This window comes from Schistocerca cancellata, chromosome 9 (assembly GCF_023864275.1).
Source record: "Schistocerca cancellata isolate TAMUIC-IGC-003103 chromosome 9, iqSchCanc2.1, whole genome shotgun sequence".
Taxonomy (NCBI): domain Eukaryota; kingdom Metazoa; phylum Arthropoda; class Insecta; order Orthoptera; family Acrididae; genus Schistocerca; species Schistocerca cancellata.
This window is the reverse complement of record NC_064634.1, coordinates 221,324,801-221,345,335: the sequence shown is the minus strand read 5'-3', so window position 1 is coordinate 221,345,335 and position 20,535 is coordinate 221,324,801. Positions and strand designations below refer to the sequence as shown.

General features: G+C 37.4%; 1 protein-coding gene across 1 annotated transcript in view; it reads right to left on the bottom strand.

The window, feature by feature from the left end:
* LOC126100884 (uncharacterized) overlaps positions 1–20,535 on the bottom strand; it is a 563,003-nt gene that overhangs the window by 187,740 nt on the left and 354,728 nt on the right. The window contains exons 3-5 of the mRNA XM_049911552.1: positions 16,856–17,047; positions 11,639–11,861; positions 7,001–7,190 (exon numbers count right to left, since the gene is read on the bottom strand). Coding sequence (XP_049767509.1) covers positions 7,001–7,190; positions 11,639–11,861; positions 16,856–17,047 — 605 coding nt within the window. The remainder of the gene's footprint in view (positions 1–7,000; positions 7,191–11,638; positions 11,862–16,855; positions 17,048–20,535) is intronic.

The window sequence follows — 20,535 nt, the reverse complement described above, 5'->3', positions numbered from 1 at the left end:
GATCTGCAACAGATGCTGCCGTATTTGAAAATAATAAACTTGTAAATGCCTGAGATATCTTTCACTGGCACTTACCTCGTTTTTGCTGGTAACTATGGCATTTAGCATGTACTGCATTTTTCAGAATAAAATACTTATTTTCACTGATAAAAGAAAGGTAACTTAAAATAAATTTGCAACAGTTGTGTGACTTATTGTAGACTATAAATAAAAAATGTGTCATGTTTTTTTTCATTGAAATATATTTCTCAAAATGAAGAAAACTGAATAAATCAGAATCAGTTTTTCTGCACTTAGCCATACTGATTTCCACTCTACAATTAATGTATCAGATTTTCTCCAGAAAGCCAGAAGTCAAAACAAGGGTCTGTCCAATGCAGTTAATAAGGTTACTTTAATTTCAAAGTGCAATGTCAAGTGAAAGATGTATCTTAAATTCACAACAAACAAACAATTTATTTTATACATTTATCATCAATATGTGCTTTATGGGATGGATGAACATGTTGCTGACAACACAAATTCTCAAATCTCAGAATCAAAACAGGCAGAGTTGCCCCACTTCCTGTAACATGTTCACTTTTGCACAATCAGATCTGCATGCTATGTACCTTATAATATATTGCAAACCTAAGTCAGTGGATTTTTATTCACAGTGTCTGTATCTGTTACTGTTATAGAAGGTGTCAAATATTGGAATATCTTTAAAACTCCCCACTAGTACAGCCATGGTGTCTTATAGCAGGGCACAGGTTGGCAACCACTGCTTCTCTGCCTACAGGCTTTCAACTATTTTTTAGAGAGAGAGAGAGAGAGAGAGAGAGAGAGAGAGAGAGAGAGAGAGAGAGAGATTTGGGGGGGGGGGGGGGGGCTGGGAAGGACGGGGACAGGAATAGACACGTCAAATCTCCTTTCAGTACTTTAAGCTGATTTATCCATGCATAACAGTATTTCTTCAGCTATCTGTTGAGTTTTTGCCTCTATTCATAAACCAATTAACATCTCAACTTTGTATATTTTTATTTTACACTTACAGTGTTTGAACAGGAAACAATTGTTAATGCATGTAGAAAATTACCACCTTTCATAAAATATAACTGTCATGTAACTGTAAACTTCACATACATATAATCGTCATAATCCACCAACCAAATGGCTTAATCACACCCTGTGTGAACCAGACGATTTTCTAGCCTAATTACTACCTTATTCTATTGATAATATTACATTCAACCTTCGGATTCCTGCACACCATATGTTCTAGTAGTTCTTCAACGTATGGTACTTCCTGAAGCACACTGCCTGGTGAAGCGGTACCTTGCAGACTAAGCACATGTAGCAGGTTTCCTTCCCCAATTTGTGTGTGCTGCAAACTTTTCACTACTTGGAAGGGTGTTTCTTGATCACTGATCCAACAATTGCCTCAAATTTGTGCTCCCTCATATCTCCTAGTTTTCTATGCAAGCATGTTATCTGCAATTATCACACTGTTACATTAGTCATCCTGACAGACATGATTCCAGATGTGTAGGTGTGGTGCCAATATAGAAAATAAACATTCTGTCCAGTCGTTTCCCTCCCACCACTATGTAATTCCACGTTACATATGTAACTTCTTGTCGCCTCATATGCCGTTCACCCATGTAAGCCACATTTCATCAGATTTCCAGGACTATAGGTCCTAAATCCTAGGTGGGCTCTTCGAGGTATCATGCCTCATCAAGTGGTATCTCCTGTATGAATTTACAAACAGTCTGAAAACGACCCACAAAATGCTAGAGAACTAGTCAGACCCTGTAGAGGCTGTCTGCTGGATCATCCTGTTGTGTACTGTCAGGAAAAGCCTTGCATTACACATTGATTGTGATGCAGTAGCTGTCTGATGAGAGGAGTTTCAATAAAAGTGTCTGTGCTCCTGTACTCCCGACAACTATTCTTTCTAACTTGTCCCATCACAAGTATAATCACTAAAAATCTTTTCATTTCAACAACTGAAATGCCAGTCAAGTTTAGAGTCTTGGATGATGCTTTATACCTACATAAATTCTGACTGTGATATAGGTTAGATTGTGTTATGAAAATATCAAATAATCAATCACCAAAAAAGTGAGCAACAACCTATGAAATATTACATGGATCATCAGGAACAAATGTTAAGGCCTGGCTGACCTTCAAAAGGTTCCAAATGTGCTCTATTGTCTTTTGTATAGCCATTGCTTGTATCTATTCCATATAAACAAATAACTGCCTCCTCATCACTGCCAGCACCACTGTCATTTACGAATATACGTGGATGTTTCTGATGTTTGGTTGATGTACGAGGCATGAAAGATGGCACCATTTTGAAATTAAAAAGAGACGTGCGAAGATATCTCAATAATTTTATTGTATGTGCTGTTATAAGATTTCTTAGTGGTAAAGGCCTAAAAGCAATTGATATTCATTGTGAGATCTGTGCAGTTTACGGAGAAAACATTATGAGTGATGGAATGGTAAGAAAGTGGGTGAGAGCATTTAAAGACGGCCGCACAAATGTGCATGATGAACAACGGAGTTCGGTGCAGGAAGTGGACAATAAGGTTAGAGAAAACAGACGCTTTTGATTTCCTCCTTGCAGAATGACTTTCCTAACATTTCTCGTAGTGTTTTTATGGCATTGTGACCGAGCACTTGAATTACCGAAAACTGTGTGCATGTTGGGTACCGAAAATGTTGACAGATGTGCACAAAACCAAACGTTTAGACAGTGCATTGACTTTCCTTGAGCGGTACCACAATGACAGTGATGATTTCTTAAGCCAAATTGTTACGGGCGATGAAGCATGGGTAGCCTACGTCACACCAGAATCAAAGCAACAGTCCATGAAAGTTGAGCAAGGGCATTTTGCTGCATGACAATGCCTGTCCGCAAGTGGCGAACCAGACCAAAGATCTCATCACATCATTTCGATGGGAAACTATAGATTGTCATCCGTACAGCCCCTACCTTGCGCACAGTGACTACCATCTGTTCCTGCACTCGAATAAACACCTGGGCGTTCAGCATCTTCAAGATTAACGCTTGACTGTCAGAAAGGTAGAAACAAAATAAAAGCTGAAACTAATAACTTATTTTAGCCTTCTGTAATTATGTGAATTTTAGCCTTCCTTAATTATGTGAATGTATTTTTATTCACTTGATAGCTCCCGACCACAGAAATCAGTTTTGTTTTCATTTGACGTGAGAGCAATAAACGAAGAAGAAACAGCAAAATCACTTAACGGAAACACGGGTCACGTGGAGACTACCACCTCCCCACTACAACTCAGACTGCTCTGTGCATCAGGTCCGGATCTACGATATTTCTGAACCGGGCCAATATTAGATAATGGCGCTCCCCCACCCTTGAGCATTTGAGGTAGGACGCGAAAATTGTAAAAAATTGACTTTTCAAAAATATCTTCATATTGTAGCTCACATCTTTCTCAAGAGTCTGATACATAAAACATATATGATCGAGGGAATGTAAGACATGTTATTTGGTCTTCAGTGTGCAAAACTGCAGTGCTAAGCCTCTTCACAGAATTCTTCCATCGCACGCCTCTGTATTTCGCTCTGTGGAATTCAAAGGTGTAATATTTTGTAATGGGTGCCATAAAACTATATTCAGCCCAGTGGAAATTAAAATGTTCTGTGGTGTGTCTACCGCTCCCAGTCAGCCAGTTTGACATCCTGCCCCTCTTTAAAAAATCTCGCAATTAGTAGTGTATGGGATTACTTGTAACTGGGAGGACAAGAACTCTCAGAAAATTTTTAGTCTTTACTGCCTTTTAGCTAATAACTTGCTGTTCTGTGCGACACAAGATTAAATATAAGATACATAAAACGAGTAAAGACAAGAGACAAGCAAGACAGTACACATTTCTTCAATCCTTAAGTCCCAGCTTTTTTTTCTCTCTCTAATCTTGCCACAGCTTAATATGGCGTACTTTCCTTTCTGGGAAAGAATGTATTACACCATCAAAGTTCGTCAACGTTTTGCTACATGAAAAAACGCAGAAAAGCTGTTAATACAAATAGTACCCAAATAATCTGCTAGATAAAATGAAATAGGCCTGCTTAATATTGTAGCAATTGTTACACACACCAAATAAACGAGACTGTTTTGGCACAAATGGTCATTTTTATAACACGACAGAATATAATTCACAAAGTACCAATATCAAATGCATATTAGGCCTACTACAAGCAAAAGGTTTTATGTTAGGAAATAGTTTCACATTTCATTCCTACTCTCTAGCTTCTGAAGCATGAAATCGAAAAGTAGTAGTACGAAATTTTTATACCAATTTAGAATAGTCATACTCTTCCATCATTTAGGAGGGTCTCCATTTCTTCTCCTTCCTCGTTCTAACAAACAATCTTTTCATCACCAATTCTGTAACTATTCCTGCCAGTGTCAAAATTTATCCTCTGGTTAACTTCACTAACCCTGCCACTATCACCAGTTAAGTTATACCGCATTTGTTCTCCAGTTCGGCATTATTAAGTGTTCGTACAACGCGTTTTCCCTGCTACTCCCAGAATAGAACTTTAGTGGCTGCTAGCCAGGGACTGTGTAACTGGCCCTTAGTAGGGTACCGGTCGGGCCAAAAATTTTCTGTCAAAATTTCATTTTCTTGGGTACACGGAGAAAACAATACATAATCTTAGCTGCCCGATATTCCTGTTAGTCGTTTATTTCCACTCTGGTAGTCTGAATCTATGGAATTCGCTAGTAATCATAACAACGCTAAACATTTGCAAACCCAGTCAACCACATAAAGAGCGATTGGAATTCACCCTGCGCTGGATGCTGGGCCCGGACCTCAGTTTCCCAAAACAGTTTGACATAGTTCTCAAAAAAACTGAAAACAACCTTTGAAGTTAATTATATTTTCTAGCATCGTTAAATAGAAAATGTTTGTAGTTTTTTGACTTAGTCAGTAGCTCACTTCATAGAGTAATTTAATTGTAATGTCATTTGTCTGAATCTCTCTAGTAGTGTCCTTTTTTAAATCTATATTTATTAATAAATGCAAATGGATAATTAACAAACAGCAATTATTATTTTTTCATAAAAATAACGTTTTTGTTTTCAATTACTGGTCACATGGAAACAAAATTTGATACAGTTATGCGAAATGCCTTTTTTGCTAAACAAAACAAAATGTCATACGAGTTTCTATTTTATGTCTCATTTTAGTAGCAAATTTTAATTTAGTGTCCATACCCACATTTTCATGTGGTATTTTTCTTAAGAAATTATGATTTCCTATTTGTTAACGAGCATTTCTACTTATTAATAAACATGAAATTTAAGGGACTTTCCTACTAGATAGATTCAAACCTGCAATGTTATGATTTCAATTCGATTATGCTAACACTACAAACTAAGCTACCAATGAATAGATTAATGAACCACTAACATTTTATGCTTAACAGTGCTCGGAAATAATTTAATCAACAAAAGAAGAATGAAACAAAATCCATATGAAGTCCGTACCTGAGTAGAATTTCGCTCAAGATGATGCTAGTAGATACAAAATTGGCAACTAGATACTTTCATACCCTGAAAACTGAACTTATGTAACCCACCAGTCACAGCTCTTCAACATTTTATCACTTTTTTCCTAACAAACACTGTCAACATTGTCAACACCTACATTTGTGAAGGGTTTATTTACTTATTAATTTCTTCGAATACTGCCCCAAAATCATCCAGCATTTTGACAAGTGTAGTTAATTATCTTGTTTATCAGATAAACGCATGTGATCCCACCAAAATGCATCCTCAGTATGCACACACATATACAGGGCGTTTCACAATTACTGTTACAGCCTTCTAGCAGTTGTAGAGAGGACTGACTTAGTAAATCAAGTTTTTCAGGAACCCACATCCTGAAATGTACCATCTGGATATAAAATTTTCACAGTGTGCGCACAAACTGATAACAGGAAGCCACTGTCAGTCCCTGCTATGACAATGACATATCATACCATGTTTGCCCAACTACAACAATGGCTGTGAGAAACTTGATACATTCCCATCTAGGATGATTGACTGTGGTACCCCTCTGACGCATCAAGTTCTTGACTTCGAAGAGGACATCCTCAGTCACTTGTAAGAGGACACAATCAAGAGTGCTTAAAACATTGCCCATGCTAGGGATCCAGTAGGTTACACAGGTCACATCTCACTGTCTCTACTGTATGCGTACTATGAAGTGATCGGTTTTCAAGTGAGCCAGTCTTCAAACGTATATTACATCCAAACTATACATTTACAGACATGCATTACTTATTGATACTTCATGTACTAAGTCCCCTCTACAACCCCTACAAGTCTGTAAGAGGAATTTTGAAACACCCTGAATAGCCATTATAATATCAAAATAACCCTTTTTTCCTTTTCCCAGTATACAGAACAAAAATTCATTTTTCAGCTTCTTGTACTGAAGTAATTAGTTTTAAAACTTAATCTCTGATGTCTCACAAAAATTCTAGGTTTTGCAGAACACAGCTGCACAACGTCTGCTGCATTTGATCAAATAAAATGTCCTTTATGGACAAATTATGGATTTCTATTTCATTATTTTTATTACTATTTTCAGGAAGTGTATAACCACTATCTACTCAAAAATTTTCCACTTTGCTGTCCAATACTTTTTTGGAAGTAAGTCAGAACAATTTCACATGTTCTTATAGTCTAAACAGTATTGAACATCGGTCATCTGAGTTATTACACGAAACCAAAAATTATCTTTTTATCAAAATAAGTTGGCATGGATTTTCCTTGAATAAAGTAATGCTTCCAGGCTTGCTTTAAAATATTTACAGATTGTAAACAAACATACTAGATCATCATCATTATAATTATTAAAAGTAAATCTCACTGGCATCATAGCATAAAATTTAATTAATGGTACCCTTAATACTGAACATGCCAACCACAATTACAAGGTATGGATAAAATCTTACCATCAATAATGTGTCTATGAGAAAACCAAGGCGTATGCAAAGAATCCCTTGCTGTGAAAGACAGTTGACCATCTCCTCACAGTTTACACTACGTCCGCATACAAGAACCCAATCTACTTCATATACCAGGGTGAAAATATCTGTCCTTCTGGATATATGGAAGTATTTTGCTCCACCAGCCTCCAGCAATCTGTAAATAAACTGTTGTAAATGATACACCAGAGATGAAATTAATATACGTTGATTTTTTTCGTCTTATGACTCCCTCAATGAAGAGAGAAAGACAGGGCAGTTCCAAATGACTATACCGATTTCAAACAACCATAACCATTTAACCTAAAGGAATACACTGATAAAAATTATACAGAATGAAAAACAGTTCAAACTTTTGATTGTTGTGTATGTGCAGTGATTTTGAAATGGGGTACGGAAGTTCACACATTTTCAAATCAATGTCTACTGAACTGTTGGACTGGTCATATTGAACATAACAATACTGTGTTCTGCTCTCTGCCACCTATACTACAGTCAGCAAGAGATGATTCCGGGCAGCTGTCACTGCTGCTGCTAACTTTTAACTGTGAAGTGTAAAATGGTTGCTGGCATTAACAATAGAGCTGTGACAACACTGAGGTGCTGCCATACAGATGTAAACAAAATCTGTGCTATGCGATTGGTGGAGATAAGATGGTAGAAGAAGCCACGCCAAGTCCACTGCAATCATCAGGGATCTGACCTCTTCAACTCTTCTGTAGATCTCTGGACCTGACAACCTTGGACTTCTTTTTATGGTGTCATGTGAAAGATGTTGCTTATGTGCTTCCTCTGTTAAAACCATTCCAGGCATTAAAAGGTGAATTTCTAATGTGCCTGCGTCAGCGACAAAGTATTCTTCAGAATTTTGGCCTGACATGGATTATCACTTAGGTGTTGTCCACATAAACAATTTAAAATCTATAAAGCATGTTTTAAAAATTTCTGAACTTCCTTTTACATTCTCCATAATTCTTCGTGATGCACTAATATGCATTAAATAGTTCATTAAGCAGTTATGTTATAGGAAGTAAGTATTCATATACCTGTAGTACTACTACTATTAAGCAAAGAGCAGCCACAAAAGTAACATGGTTGTAAATTAAACAATGCGAAGACTACAGTGGAATAACAACATGGAAAGGATGGAGTACTACTCTGCACATAGAGGTGGCATCGAGTCTCAAAGAGGCCCAATGAAAAGACTGCTAAACTATCAGCTTTCAGAAAAAAGTCTTTCAGGAGAGAGAGAGAGAGAGAGAGAGAGAGAGAGAGAGAGAGAGAGACAGGGAGGGGGGGGGGAGGGACTAGGGGGCCCCAAGAGCTGTAGACAGTAACACAGAGTCGTGCTTCTGTGAGAGTATCTTTGTGTGTTTTCTGCTTCTGAAGGACTTTTTTGTCCAAAAGCTAATAGTTTAGCAGTCTTTTCATAGTCAATGCTTCCGCTATGGGCTGGGTAACAATCCATCTTTTTCGTATTATGATTATGAATTAACATGTTCCTCTCACCTAGTAGATTGCAGATAAGCAATATTGCTACTGAAAGAATGGCAAGAGACATCTTTATGCACACAGAACATAAATAGTTTTGCCAAAGGGTTAAAATGTGGCCTACATGCAAGATAGTGACACAGTCAAAATTATCTGTGTAACGTTTTTACCAATATTGTCTTTCTCCAGAACTGTATTCATTTCTGAGCCTCCTCTCAAATTATCATGAGGTCTTACTCAGGAGTACATGTTTAAAGCATAAACAACTCAATATTACATCACCTACAACATCCTTACCTTACAAAACATAATCACATCAATGTAATGATCTGAATATCCTACTAACAATGGCTGTAAAATGTTCCCACCTATACTCCACAAACCACCTTATTAAATGGTGCAATGGAAGAAAGACTTACTGTAAGCCTCCATTATGTTTAAATTTCTCTGGTCATTTTGTGAGGTACGTTCTCGGGATTTTATCAGTAATCCTGTCCATGCTGCACAATGTGCGAACACCACTCAAATTCCATAAATGGCTTCACGATTGTGATTAATAAACTAACTGTGGACATATGTGCTGCCATTTTATGGACCACTTCTTACATTAATCTATTTCTTAAGAATTTTAAAAAGATGATCAACACTCAAAGAATGGTCAAGCGGGGTTTTCTTAAACTATCCCTCTCATAGATCAAAGTTACACTTCCTTAGAAATCTTCCAATGGCCCTCAATCTAGCATCTGCTTTTATTGTTTTTAAGGTTATATAGTTGTTCCACTTTGTGTGTTCAGCAAATAGCCACATTTAAATTAATTTGAGACATGACTATAAAATGGTTCATTCCATATCTTTACGATTTATCATAACTAAATTTGCATACTTTCAACTGACTGAATCCTTTTTACATTGTTCACCTATTTTGGTTATACTGAATGACTACTTTACCACAGCAGACTCTTATCTGCAAACTGCCATTTGGATCTTATCAATGACCATTTTTGCTATAAACAATGAATTCCAATTACCATCCAATGTGGACTACAAGAAAATGTCTTTTTTCCCAAATCTGCCATGAACTATGGACAAATAGTCATAATTAATTACAAGGTTGTGCAAGTTTATATATCACAGTAAAGGCAACAGAATAATGCAGCACCTTGCACATCAAAAACATCGCATAAACGCCACAAAACATGAAAAGAACATACAAGTATGAGTAGAACACATGCTCTGAGGGTTTTGCACAAACTTAATTATGTGTATAGATAATTAATTACTGGTGCTCAACGGCCTGCTGCAAGTCTTTCTATTACATACCACTTCACTTCACTGGCTTGTGTGTCCCTACTCTACACACTTATCCAGCCGGGGAAAGGGGAGCTACAGTATAACGTGATACTCAAACCACAGGTTGTTTCTGGCAAGGCCACACATTATTACGATATGTAAGTTAGGTTAAAATGAAGACTGGAAAATTCATAGTCTGACAGATTTTAAACTTGAGTGTTGCTACTAGGCTACAAGGCCTGACACACAAACAAATGCTCCATCTATAAATTTTGCCGAGTGAGCGTGCAAATATCCAGATATGTGAGACATGGCCGTTCTTTTGTTTGCATTAACTTAGAGGCTTTAATTTCTCACACCACTGAGGGACTGTAGATCTTAGTATGAGACAAATTTCAGCTTGCTAGCTCTAACCAGTCCCAAGAAAAAGGGGAGCAGATGGACAGATTTACAGATGGATAATAAATGACAAAAACTAATGCCAAAACCATTTTTGGTGATAAAATTATAAATTCACAATTTTTGGAGTTTTTCTTTTACTGTGAAACTTTGCTTCTTGTCAAATTTCATGATTCCAGGTCATTGGAAAGTACCCTATAGGTTTTGGTAAACGAGTTTCTGACCATTGAAATGTGTGACCTAAGTGGCCGTGTCTTTGAATGCACTGACTTAGAAACTTTAAATTTTTCACACTGCCAAGCAATCGTAGCCCATGGTATGTGACAAGTTTGAAGTTGATACCTCTGGCCATTCCAGACAAAAACAGTCTTGACAGACAGACAGACAAAAAGACAGACAAAAAGACAAACAAGAAAGTGACCCTACAAGAGTTCTTTCCGTTCTTACTGACTGGGGTATGGAGGGGGGAAAAAAAAAAAAAAATCTGAGAACGGGAAACATTTCCAAAACACCTAACTTAGAGGCTTTAATTTCTCACACCACTGAGGGACTGTAGATCTTAGTATGAGACAAATTTCAGCTTGCTAGCTCTAACCAGTCCCAAGAAAAAGGGGAGCAGATGGACAGATTTACAGATGACAAATGACAAAAACTAATGCCAAAACCATTTTTGGTGATAAAATTATAAATTCACAATTTTTGGAGTTTTTCTTTTACTGTGAAACTTTGCTTCTTGTCAAATTTCATGATTCCAGGTCATTGGAAAGTACCCTATAGGTTTTGGTAAACGAGTTTCTGACCATTGAAATGTGTGACCTAAGTGGCCGTGTCTTTGACTGCACTGACTTAGAAACTTTAAATTTTTCACACTGCCAAGCAATCGTAGCCCATGGTATGTGACAAGTTTGAAGTTGATACCTCTGGCCATTCCAGACAAAAACAGTCTTGACAGACAGACAGACAAAAAGACAGACAAAAAGACAAACAAGAAAGTGACCCTACAAGAGTTCTTTCCGTTCTTACTGACTGGGGTATGGAGGGGGGAAAAAAAAAAAAAAAAAAAAAAAAAAAAAAAAAAAAAATCTGAGAACGGGAAACATTTCCAAAACACCTCATTCAAGAAATAACTACATGAAAATAATGAATGACAGCAATGAAAGTTATTTCATAAACAAACCATATTTTCTTTCAAAACAACACAGAATTCAAGGACGAGTTTATCATAACAAGTAATCTAAGAGCATTAATCTTAAAACACTTCCACTCTGATTTGCTAAACCACGACTTTTCCAAGTACAGCAAAAGCATGCACATTGAGTTATGCATTCAGGAGGCCAACAGACTGATGTAAAATTGTATACACACAGAAAATTCCTCAATCAGTAATTGCAGCTGCATCAAATATGCTACCAGTAACACACTCACCTAGTAAAAACACTTTTGCTGACAGGATCACAATGGTCAGTAAGGAGACCAATCTTCCATGAGGAAAGGTTTGGACTTCTTCTAACAAGCGCCAACTCCCTATTCCTGCGTGCTGCACAGCCCATGAAATCTGTCTCCAGCTTCACCTCATACTGAAGCTCATCTAGCCACTTAAGCTGTTCATAACTATCTGCTATATAGAAAATATTCACTATCCACAGACCTGAGGAAATTATACTTATTATGCAAGACGTTTGCAATGGAGCCAAGAAATTCTACGAATAATACAAGAAATGAGTTTAAATGTAATACTACCAGTACACTAATATTGTAAGAATCAATGTAAAACAACACAAAATTCTAAATATCCTTACTCTTTAAACAGGACTAATTTGGATGGAAGGAAGGAGGGAGGGATGACAAGAGGTCAATACCCTGTCAATGATGATGTCATTGAGAGAGAGAGAGAGAGAGAGAGAGAGAGAGAGAGAGAGAGATATGGAATTTTGAATTGGTTTGACCATTATGCTTTTTCAGGAGGACAGCAAACTACAGCAGTGTAATCAGCACATTTATTTAGAATATATCATTCTGAAACACAAACTCTTCATAAGATTCATCATGTCAGTTTCAGCGTCAAGCATGTGCTTCACACTCAACGGTTAGGTTTAAAATGCAGAGATCATCCACTACTTTTCCTCTAACAAGGAATCCCTTGAGTGCTATGTCGTAAAGGCCAGTGATGTTTATGGCATTCGACACCCCACATATTGTCTAGCATGCAACCACAATACTGTCTCCTAATGGCAACAGAGGGTGGGACTGGTGGTATCCAATGGTGAGCACAGCATGAGGCTACTGAGCATAGTTGAACTGTTTGGCTGATAAGTAACTAACACTACCACAGTGCTAGTAGTGTGACACAAAGCAGAGCAATGGCAATGATAAACAAAGCAACACTGCATTGTATCTATAACTGAAGGAATTTCACAGAGTGAGAAAGAAGAGGCAAATGAAATATTAGCATTTCTGCAATATGAATTAGTGGAATGTGTTGTGTCGTATACGCTCGACATGTACATGAGGAGTACAGTGATGACAAAATGTGCTTAAAAAATGAAGGTGATACTGAAACAGGTGTTGAGCCATGTAGTCCTTGTTGGAAAGGGAGAAACAAATTCTGTCTCCAGGGAAATGTAGTATAGGACAATCTGTGTCTAAGGAGTGGGTCTAAACATAATTATATACGTATAAGATCATGTAACACAGTAAAAAAACAACTATGAACAGATTTGGAGCGAGTCGACTGCAATATGACTGTATAGTGCATACAAAAAACTAAAGATATTCAAGGGAGGACAAGGCACACTTGCTACAAACGCTGGTGTTTATGCATTTCAAGAATGCTTGATACAGTTTCAGGATGTGCATGATAGTGAAGTACTATGTTACCCGCAACAAACTGTGTGCAACATAGATTATAATGATTTCCAGGGAAGTAGTGGATGATTGCGCAACTTCAAACACTTCTACAGAACTGGAAGATGTAAGATAATGAAATTTCAAACAAAGCATCAACTTCACAATGTACAGCTAGATGAGGAATAAAGATGAACATTTGTAGATGAGATACACAAACTTACTCCCGTCATTTAGTAAGGAATTTGTTTTCAGTTCCAACCAATCAGGATTTGAAGAGGAAATGTATAAGAAAGGAACCATCTAAGTTAGAGGTACCACGAGAGTTTTATGAAGATCAACCAACTTCAATGCCATAGCACATTTATGCAAAACTATACCAACTATTAATCGGAATGGTAAATTGACTGGAAAGTTATTTACTGTATTGCGAGAAGCTGGAGGTTCTTCGCCTCCTGCGATTCTTCCTTGTGTGCATGTTCTTGCAAAGGCAGTACAGAATATTTACGTCACAACAAGAATTAGTGGGAAAATGGGCATAGGAGAACTACAATTGTGGTATAAGCACTGCTTTTGGCCATTAGCTGGTCAAAATAACTTTCTTTTGATCGATTCTTGGCTTGGACATAAAAATCATACTCCTTTAGAGCAAAGTGCTCTCCTGAAAAGTGTGTGACAGTGCAATTCATACCACCTGGAACCATGTTCCATGACAGACCATCTTGTATTCAGTTGCATACCATCACATTTCATTAGTTCTTATCAGCCCCCATGCACCAATATGATTCTATATGCACTGTTTAAGTGTGTATACCCATCTGAACATCCTGCACAGTTTGTAACTCCCAGGTAGTTCGCCTTCAATCTTGACGGTGGAAACCTTTGTGATCAATGTGGTGAGCCAGTTTTCACTCGGCGTTCATAGTGCAAGTTAAAGATTCATTTTGATAATTTCTTGAATGTTGACTATATCCATTTTGTGAAGTGTAATACATACAACCCATGGAAGACTGATCTTTGCATTACACGGACACTAGTTTTATGTTGCCCACCTGATGCTCGTGGCGAGTCATTATTTAAAATACTTTCAAATGAGCCTTACTAAAGATTTAACTTGCGACCTCACACTCAAGGGATTCATCGTAAGACTTCTGCAATAATGGCTGTTCACCTACATAAGAAACCCATTCAGTATTATTGCTGTGACATACAGAAGTACATCTAATACCAGCTGTACAATAAATAGAATAGAATAAACTTATTTTAGCCATCTCATTCCCTCTCTACAAAAACTTAAATCTGGATGGTCCCAACCAAATGTTGTTTAACTATCAAGAGGACAATAACTAGCATAATGGCCTTTGTAACTTTGTTCATTTCGAAGATGAAAACAGCAGTACATCTTTTCTAAATAGCACCCTACAGCTTTTAGTTTGTAATCCACTTCCTTTCCTCAAGACCTGTTCAAAAACGTATCACAGTGTATCAATCATGTAAACATGGCATTTTAAAAAATTTAACACAAATTTGACTTTTCATCTCATATTCGCACACTGTGCAGGTACCCTAGGTAACATAACTAATCCATGTCCAGGACTTGACATTAAACAGGTGCAAACATGTCACTCAGCCAACCATATTCATTCAAAGGTTCTTTTGAGTGTAATTTACATCATTGATAGATGGTTGAAATGCTATTTATCTATGGAGAATCTAAGTTAGCACAACACAAGTTGCAATATTCCATAATGAATTTTCACACTGCAGCAGAGTATGCAGCAATATGAAAATTCCTGGTAGAGTAAAATTGTGTGCCAGACCACAGCTCTCATCTAGGAACTTAGAACGAATTTTCTCATTGCAGTGCAGCATGTGCTGATATGAAAGTTCATGGCGGATTAGAACTCTGTGCTGGACTATGACTCAACCTATGGACCTTTCCCTTTGGCAGGCACATACTCTACAAAATAAGCTACTCGTATGGAAGGTAGGATAAGAGGAACTTGCAGAAGTAAAGCTGTGAGAACAAGTTGTGAGTCATGCTCATGTAGCTCAGTCGGTAGAGCACTTGCCCAGGAAATGCAAAGATCCCAAGTTGGAGCCCCGGAACAATACAATTTTAATATGCCAGTAAGTTTCAATTGCGATAATTTCTTCTTTTTTACAATACAGATACACATAGTACAGTAGTATAATACTTTAAAATGATACCTTGTGTTTAGCAAAGACAGTCCTCAAATAAAAACTGCATCATAACTGTTATAACGTCATGTTTAACACACATATAAGTCACAGAGTAAGTTGACAAGCAAGACGTGTACACGTTAGCATTCGAATGAGCACCGAGTCCCAGTCTAGCGGCCGCTGCTCGGCTGGCCGCTCAGGTGGCGCAGCTGCTGCATGGCTGGCAGACAGCGCCGCACGTAGAGGACGCGCGTAATTGCGCTTTGAATGATCGGCGAGTCACAACAATAACGTTTCTTGTATTGCAATTAAAGGTAGGGGTAATGCTACACACCCGAAGGAATTCGCAGACAGCAATATCCTGACGAGAACCCACATTTCCAATGAATGTTTTCTTGACTTTTGCAATGCTTCAAGAAATGCGAAGTTTCAACCCAAGGCAATGCAATCATTGTAGAACTCGCACAGATGATACTTCCACAGGTACTGTTTTTACTTCTGTTACCATGAATTGATAAGTCAACACATCACGAGTTGCACCTAATCATGTCAACTTACACCAGGATTTGCATGGGAATTATTTCGAAAATTTTGTGTTCTACTTGTCAGTGGGCATAGGAGCAAGTCCTTACCGACAGGAACTACTTCTCCACTGTTCTTTTTACGAACGAATTTTCCTTCTCAAACAAAGGACACTTAAATACAAAGAATTTGTGTTACTGGTCCAGTGAATACCCTTGATGACGGACATGTGGAACATCAGAGTCAGCGTAGAGATGTCTGGCATAGAATGAATGGTATTACAAATATTGGCCCTTATTTCCATCAATGGTAACCTAAATAACAGTGCATTTGCCAACTTTTTCAGATTAATTCTTGCTTGTCTTCTGGATGAAGTGGGACTAAATACCAGAGTGCTTTTTTGGCACTAACACAACAGAAGTCCAATATATAATGCCTTTCATGCATGTTGTTTTCTGAACCAAATGCAACCAGCCAGATGCATTGGTTGTTGAAGGAACAATGGATTGGCCTTCTCTGTCTCCTAACATGATCCCTCAGAACTTTTTCTTTGGGGATGCATGGAAGATGTTCGCTACCACGATATTTCAAAACCTTCAGAGAATGTGGAGCAAGTTTTTTTGCTTATTTGCAACTCACTTCAGCAGGAAACATCGCAAACAGCGATGAAATCTTCCACGCAAAATGTGGACATTACTGTCCATGGCCACCACTTTCAGCACTTTTGAATGTCCTATCCCTTCCTGTACCCATATATGGGTAACAGTACTACAAATGGTATTAAATATCCTCACTGCTGTTTCTTATCAAATTTCATGTTGCATTTGCATGAATAAGTGGTATGTTTTTGAGTAGGTATTGAGAGAAAGAAGCAGATTTTTAAAAAAAGGGGGTACTGTTTTAAGACAGACACACTGTTGCTCATTTCTTTGTAACAAAAAAAATAACAACAACAACAACAATCATGCTGGAACCACAGAAGACTGCATAATAAACTTCTATGCCTTGTAGCCAATTCAAAAGTTTAACTACTTTGGTTTGATCTGTTAAGATAGATATGCTATTAGGTTAGGTATGTGCGAAGTACCTTACCTCTTACAAGTGCTTCAAGTAATGTAGGTGAATAACTGTATAGACCAGAGCCAACAATGTGAGTTGCTGAGCACATATGTTCTTCACTAATAACTTCTCCACCTAATTCATTTATCTTCTGTGTAATGCTCTGTCGTTCATGGTATGTCAGCTCCAACTCCAGTGGAAGCACTATACGCTTTGCATTACGCCCTGAAACAAATTTGTTAATACAATTTCTCAGAATGAAACCACCTGACACCCCTTTCTTTTATAAAATTTAGTGATTTGGACACACACTTCCTTGAAGTATGAAAGTATACGAACATTTAATTCACATTTAAGTCAAATTCGAGAGCAAATAATAATTATTTAATGCTAAGCAAATAACATTTTTAATGAATTCTCTATTTGATTCACAAATAAGGACTTGTTCATATACATAATGCAGTGTGTTGCTTTATGCTTCTGGGAAAGCAAGAGAGATGAAGTTCATGAATAATAATACTTATTCACGAGATTTCACAGCCTTCATGGATAGAAAACACATATCCAAATGTAACAGTAGCAAAAATTCAAAAAGAACAAGTTTTAATTAATTCCAATGATTTTATGCCATGCCTTGCGTAGCACTTTTATGTTCCATGATCATTTATATTATTTATCATAATGATATGGAACAAAGCACCTTACGTTCATATTTCACCATTCCCATGTAAACATAGCTACATGCTACCCATTTACAAACTCTTCTTTTTATACAGACTTAACTTTGATGTTTGTCACACATTTTACATCACTGAGTAAGTGATCAAGAACTTCAGTGGCAGCGATGTGCACCTCTCTTTGTGCTGAAGCCATCTTAATGTAGAATAATATACACCATTTTTTCTTACAATATTGTAATTATGTATCAATGTTCCTTTAGAACTGCAGCAGGTTATTCACAACAAATGTCAAGATGGAATAAACATATACTGTGAAGCTGCAGTCGAAATTCATAACTTCTTAAACAGAGGTCTGTGTGATGATCAGAACATATTATTCTTACTGGATGTTTTTTTTTTGGGGGGGGGGATCTGATTAAGATGCCAAGGAACTATTATTATCCTGTGACAGTTTCCACCATGGATCTTGCCCAAGTGGATGGATTGCATACTTAACGTACCACAGACGCAACAACAATGGAGGTGTATATATGGACAGCACAGCAAAAAGTTACATATTTCACTCTCTCTGGGTTTACCCTGTTGTGTTTGAGAAGGTGTGTCACTGTTGAAAGACTGTAGGAGGATACAATACGGAAAACCAAAGTCTTACTTGGTCTGATGAATGGCAGCTTGATCCAAATGTAGAAAAATATAAGTTAATACGGGTGAATAGGAAATCCTATAATGCTCGAATACAGCATTAGTAGTGTGCTGCTTGACACATTAACATCAATTAAATACCTACGTGTAACGATGCAAACAGATACGAAATGGAACGAGCATGGAAGGACGGTTATTGTGAAGGTGAATGGGCAACTTCACTTTATTTGAAATTTTTTTGATAATGTTGATCTGTAAAGGAGACTGTATTTTCAACACCAATGCAGCTCATTCTTGAATTACTCGAGAGTGTGGTAACCCCAGTAAGTCAGATTAAAAAAACATGTGTAAGCAATTCGGAGGCATACTGTCAGATTTATCACACGTACGGAGATACTTCAGGACCTTAAATGGGAAATCCCTTGAAGAAAGGCAACATTATTTTTGTTAAACACTACTACTGAAAATTTTTTTAAATGCCTTGTTGCTTTTAGCTGTTACTGCTTTTATTATATTACCAGTACTGCTCAGGTACTCATTTTGCCGAATTTCCGTTAAAAACTAAAACAAAAAGAAATTAACTGTTTGTGTTGTGTAATATTCTAGACAGTACCTGTAAGCTGGGCAATGCTTCTTTGCACGTACCTACAACACGATTTTGCAAATGTCGCTATGGCTCACTTACAGCGAGAATGTTCATAATTCATTAGATAATAAATTAGAGGCTACTGGCATTTTCTGTGACCTGTCAAAACCCTTTGACTGTCTGAACCACAGCATTCTCCTAAGTAAATTACAATATTATGGTGTTACTGGCAGTGTTGAAAAATGATATGAGTCTTATCTAACTACCAGGAAACAAAGTGTGTCATTGTGAAATACCTGTGCAGTAAGAAGTCAGTCTTCATCTGATTGAGATACAATTATATGTGGTGTTCCTCAAGGTTCCATTGATGACCTCTCATATGTTACATTGCCAGAGGCTAAGTTTGTCTGTTTGCAGATGATACACACATTCCAATAAGTAGCAAGTCAAGTACAGATTTAGAAATAACTGCTAATCAAATTTTCACTGGCATTAATTAATTAAAGCTCATTCACTATCATTAAAGTTTGAAAAGCCCCACTGAATGCAGTTCAGAACCTGTAAGAGATTTCCTTCCAGCATGTGTATAACATATGAGGGCATGCAGATCTAAGAAGTTGACAATGTTATTAATTTTCTGGGATAACAATTCGATAATAAATTTAGTTGGGGAGGCATACCACAGAATTGTCAACCACCTAAACAAGTCTATTTTTCAAGTGAGAATGATATCAGAAGTAGGAGACAAATAACAAAAACTTGCATACTTTGCTTACTTTCATTCTATTATGTCATACCAATGTACTACTACAGTAGTACAAGTTTATATGCCAACTAGCACTGCAGATGACAAAGAAATTGAAGAAATGTATGATGAGATAAAAGAAATTATTCAGATAGTGAAGGGAGACGAAAATTTAATAGTCATTGGTGACTGGAACTCGACAGTAGGAAAAGGAAGAGAAGGAAACGTAGTAGGTGAATATGGATTGGTGGTAAGAAATGAAAGAGGAAGCCGCCTGATAGAATTTTGCACAGAGCACAACTTAATCATAGCTAACACTTGGTTCAAGAATCATAAAAGACGGTTGTATACATGGAAGAAGCCTGGAGATACTGACAGGTTTCAGATAGATTTATATAATGGTAAGACAGAGATTTAGCAACCAGGTTTTAAATTGTAAGACATTTCCAGGGGCAGGTGTGGACTCTGACCACAATCTATTGGTTATGACCTGTAGATTAAAACTGAAGAAACTGCAAAAAGGTGGGAACTTAACGAGATGGGACCTGGATAAACTGACTAAACCAGAGGTTGTACAGAGTTTCAGGGAGAGCATAATGGAACAATTGACAAGAATGAGGGAAAGAAATACAGTAGAAGAAGAATGGGTAGCTTTGAAGGATGTAGTAGTGAAGGCAGCAGAGGATCAAGTAGGTAAAAAGACGAGGGCTAGTAGAAATCCTTGGGTAACAGAAGAAATACTGAATTTAATTGATGAAAGGAGAAAATATAAAAATGCAGTAAATGAAGCAGGCAAAAAGGAATCCAAACGTCTCAAAAATGGGATCGAGCGGAAGTGCAAAATAGCTAAGCAGGCATGGCTAGAGGATAAATGTAAGGATGTAGAGGCTTATCTCACTAGGGGTAAGATATATACTGCCTACAGGAAAATTAAAGAGACCTTTGGAGAAAAGAGCGCCACTTGTATGAATATCAAGAGCTGTAATGGAAACCCAGTTGTAAGCAAAGAAGGGAAAGCAGAAAGGTGGAAGGAGTATATAGAGTGTCTATATGAGGTCGA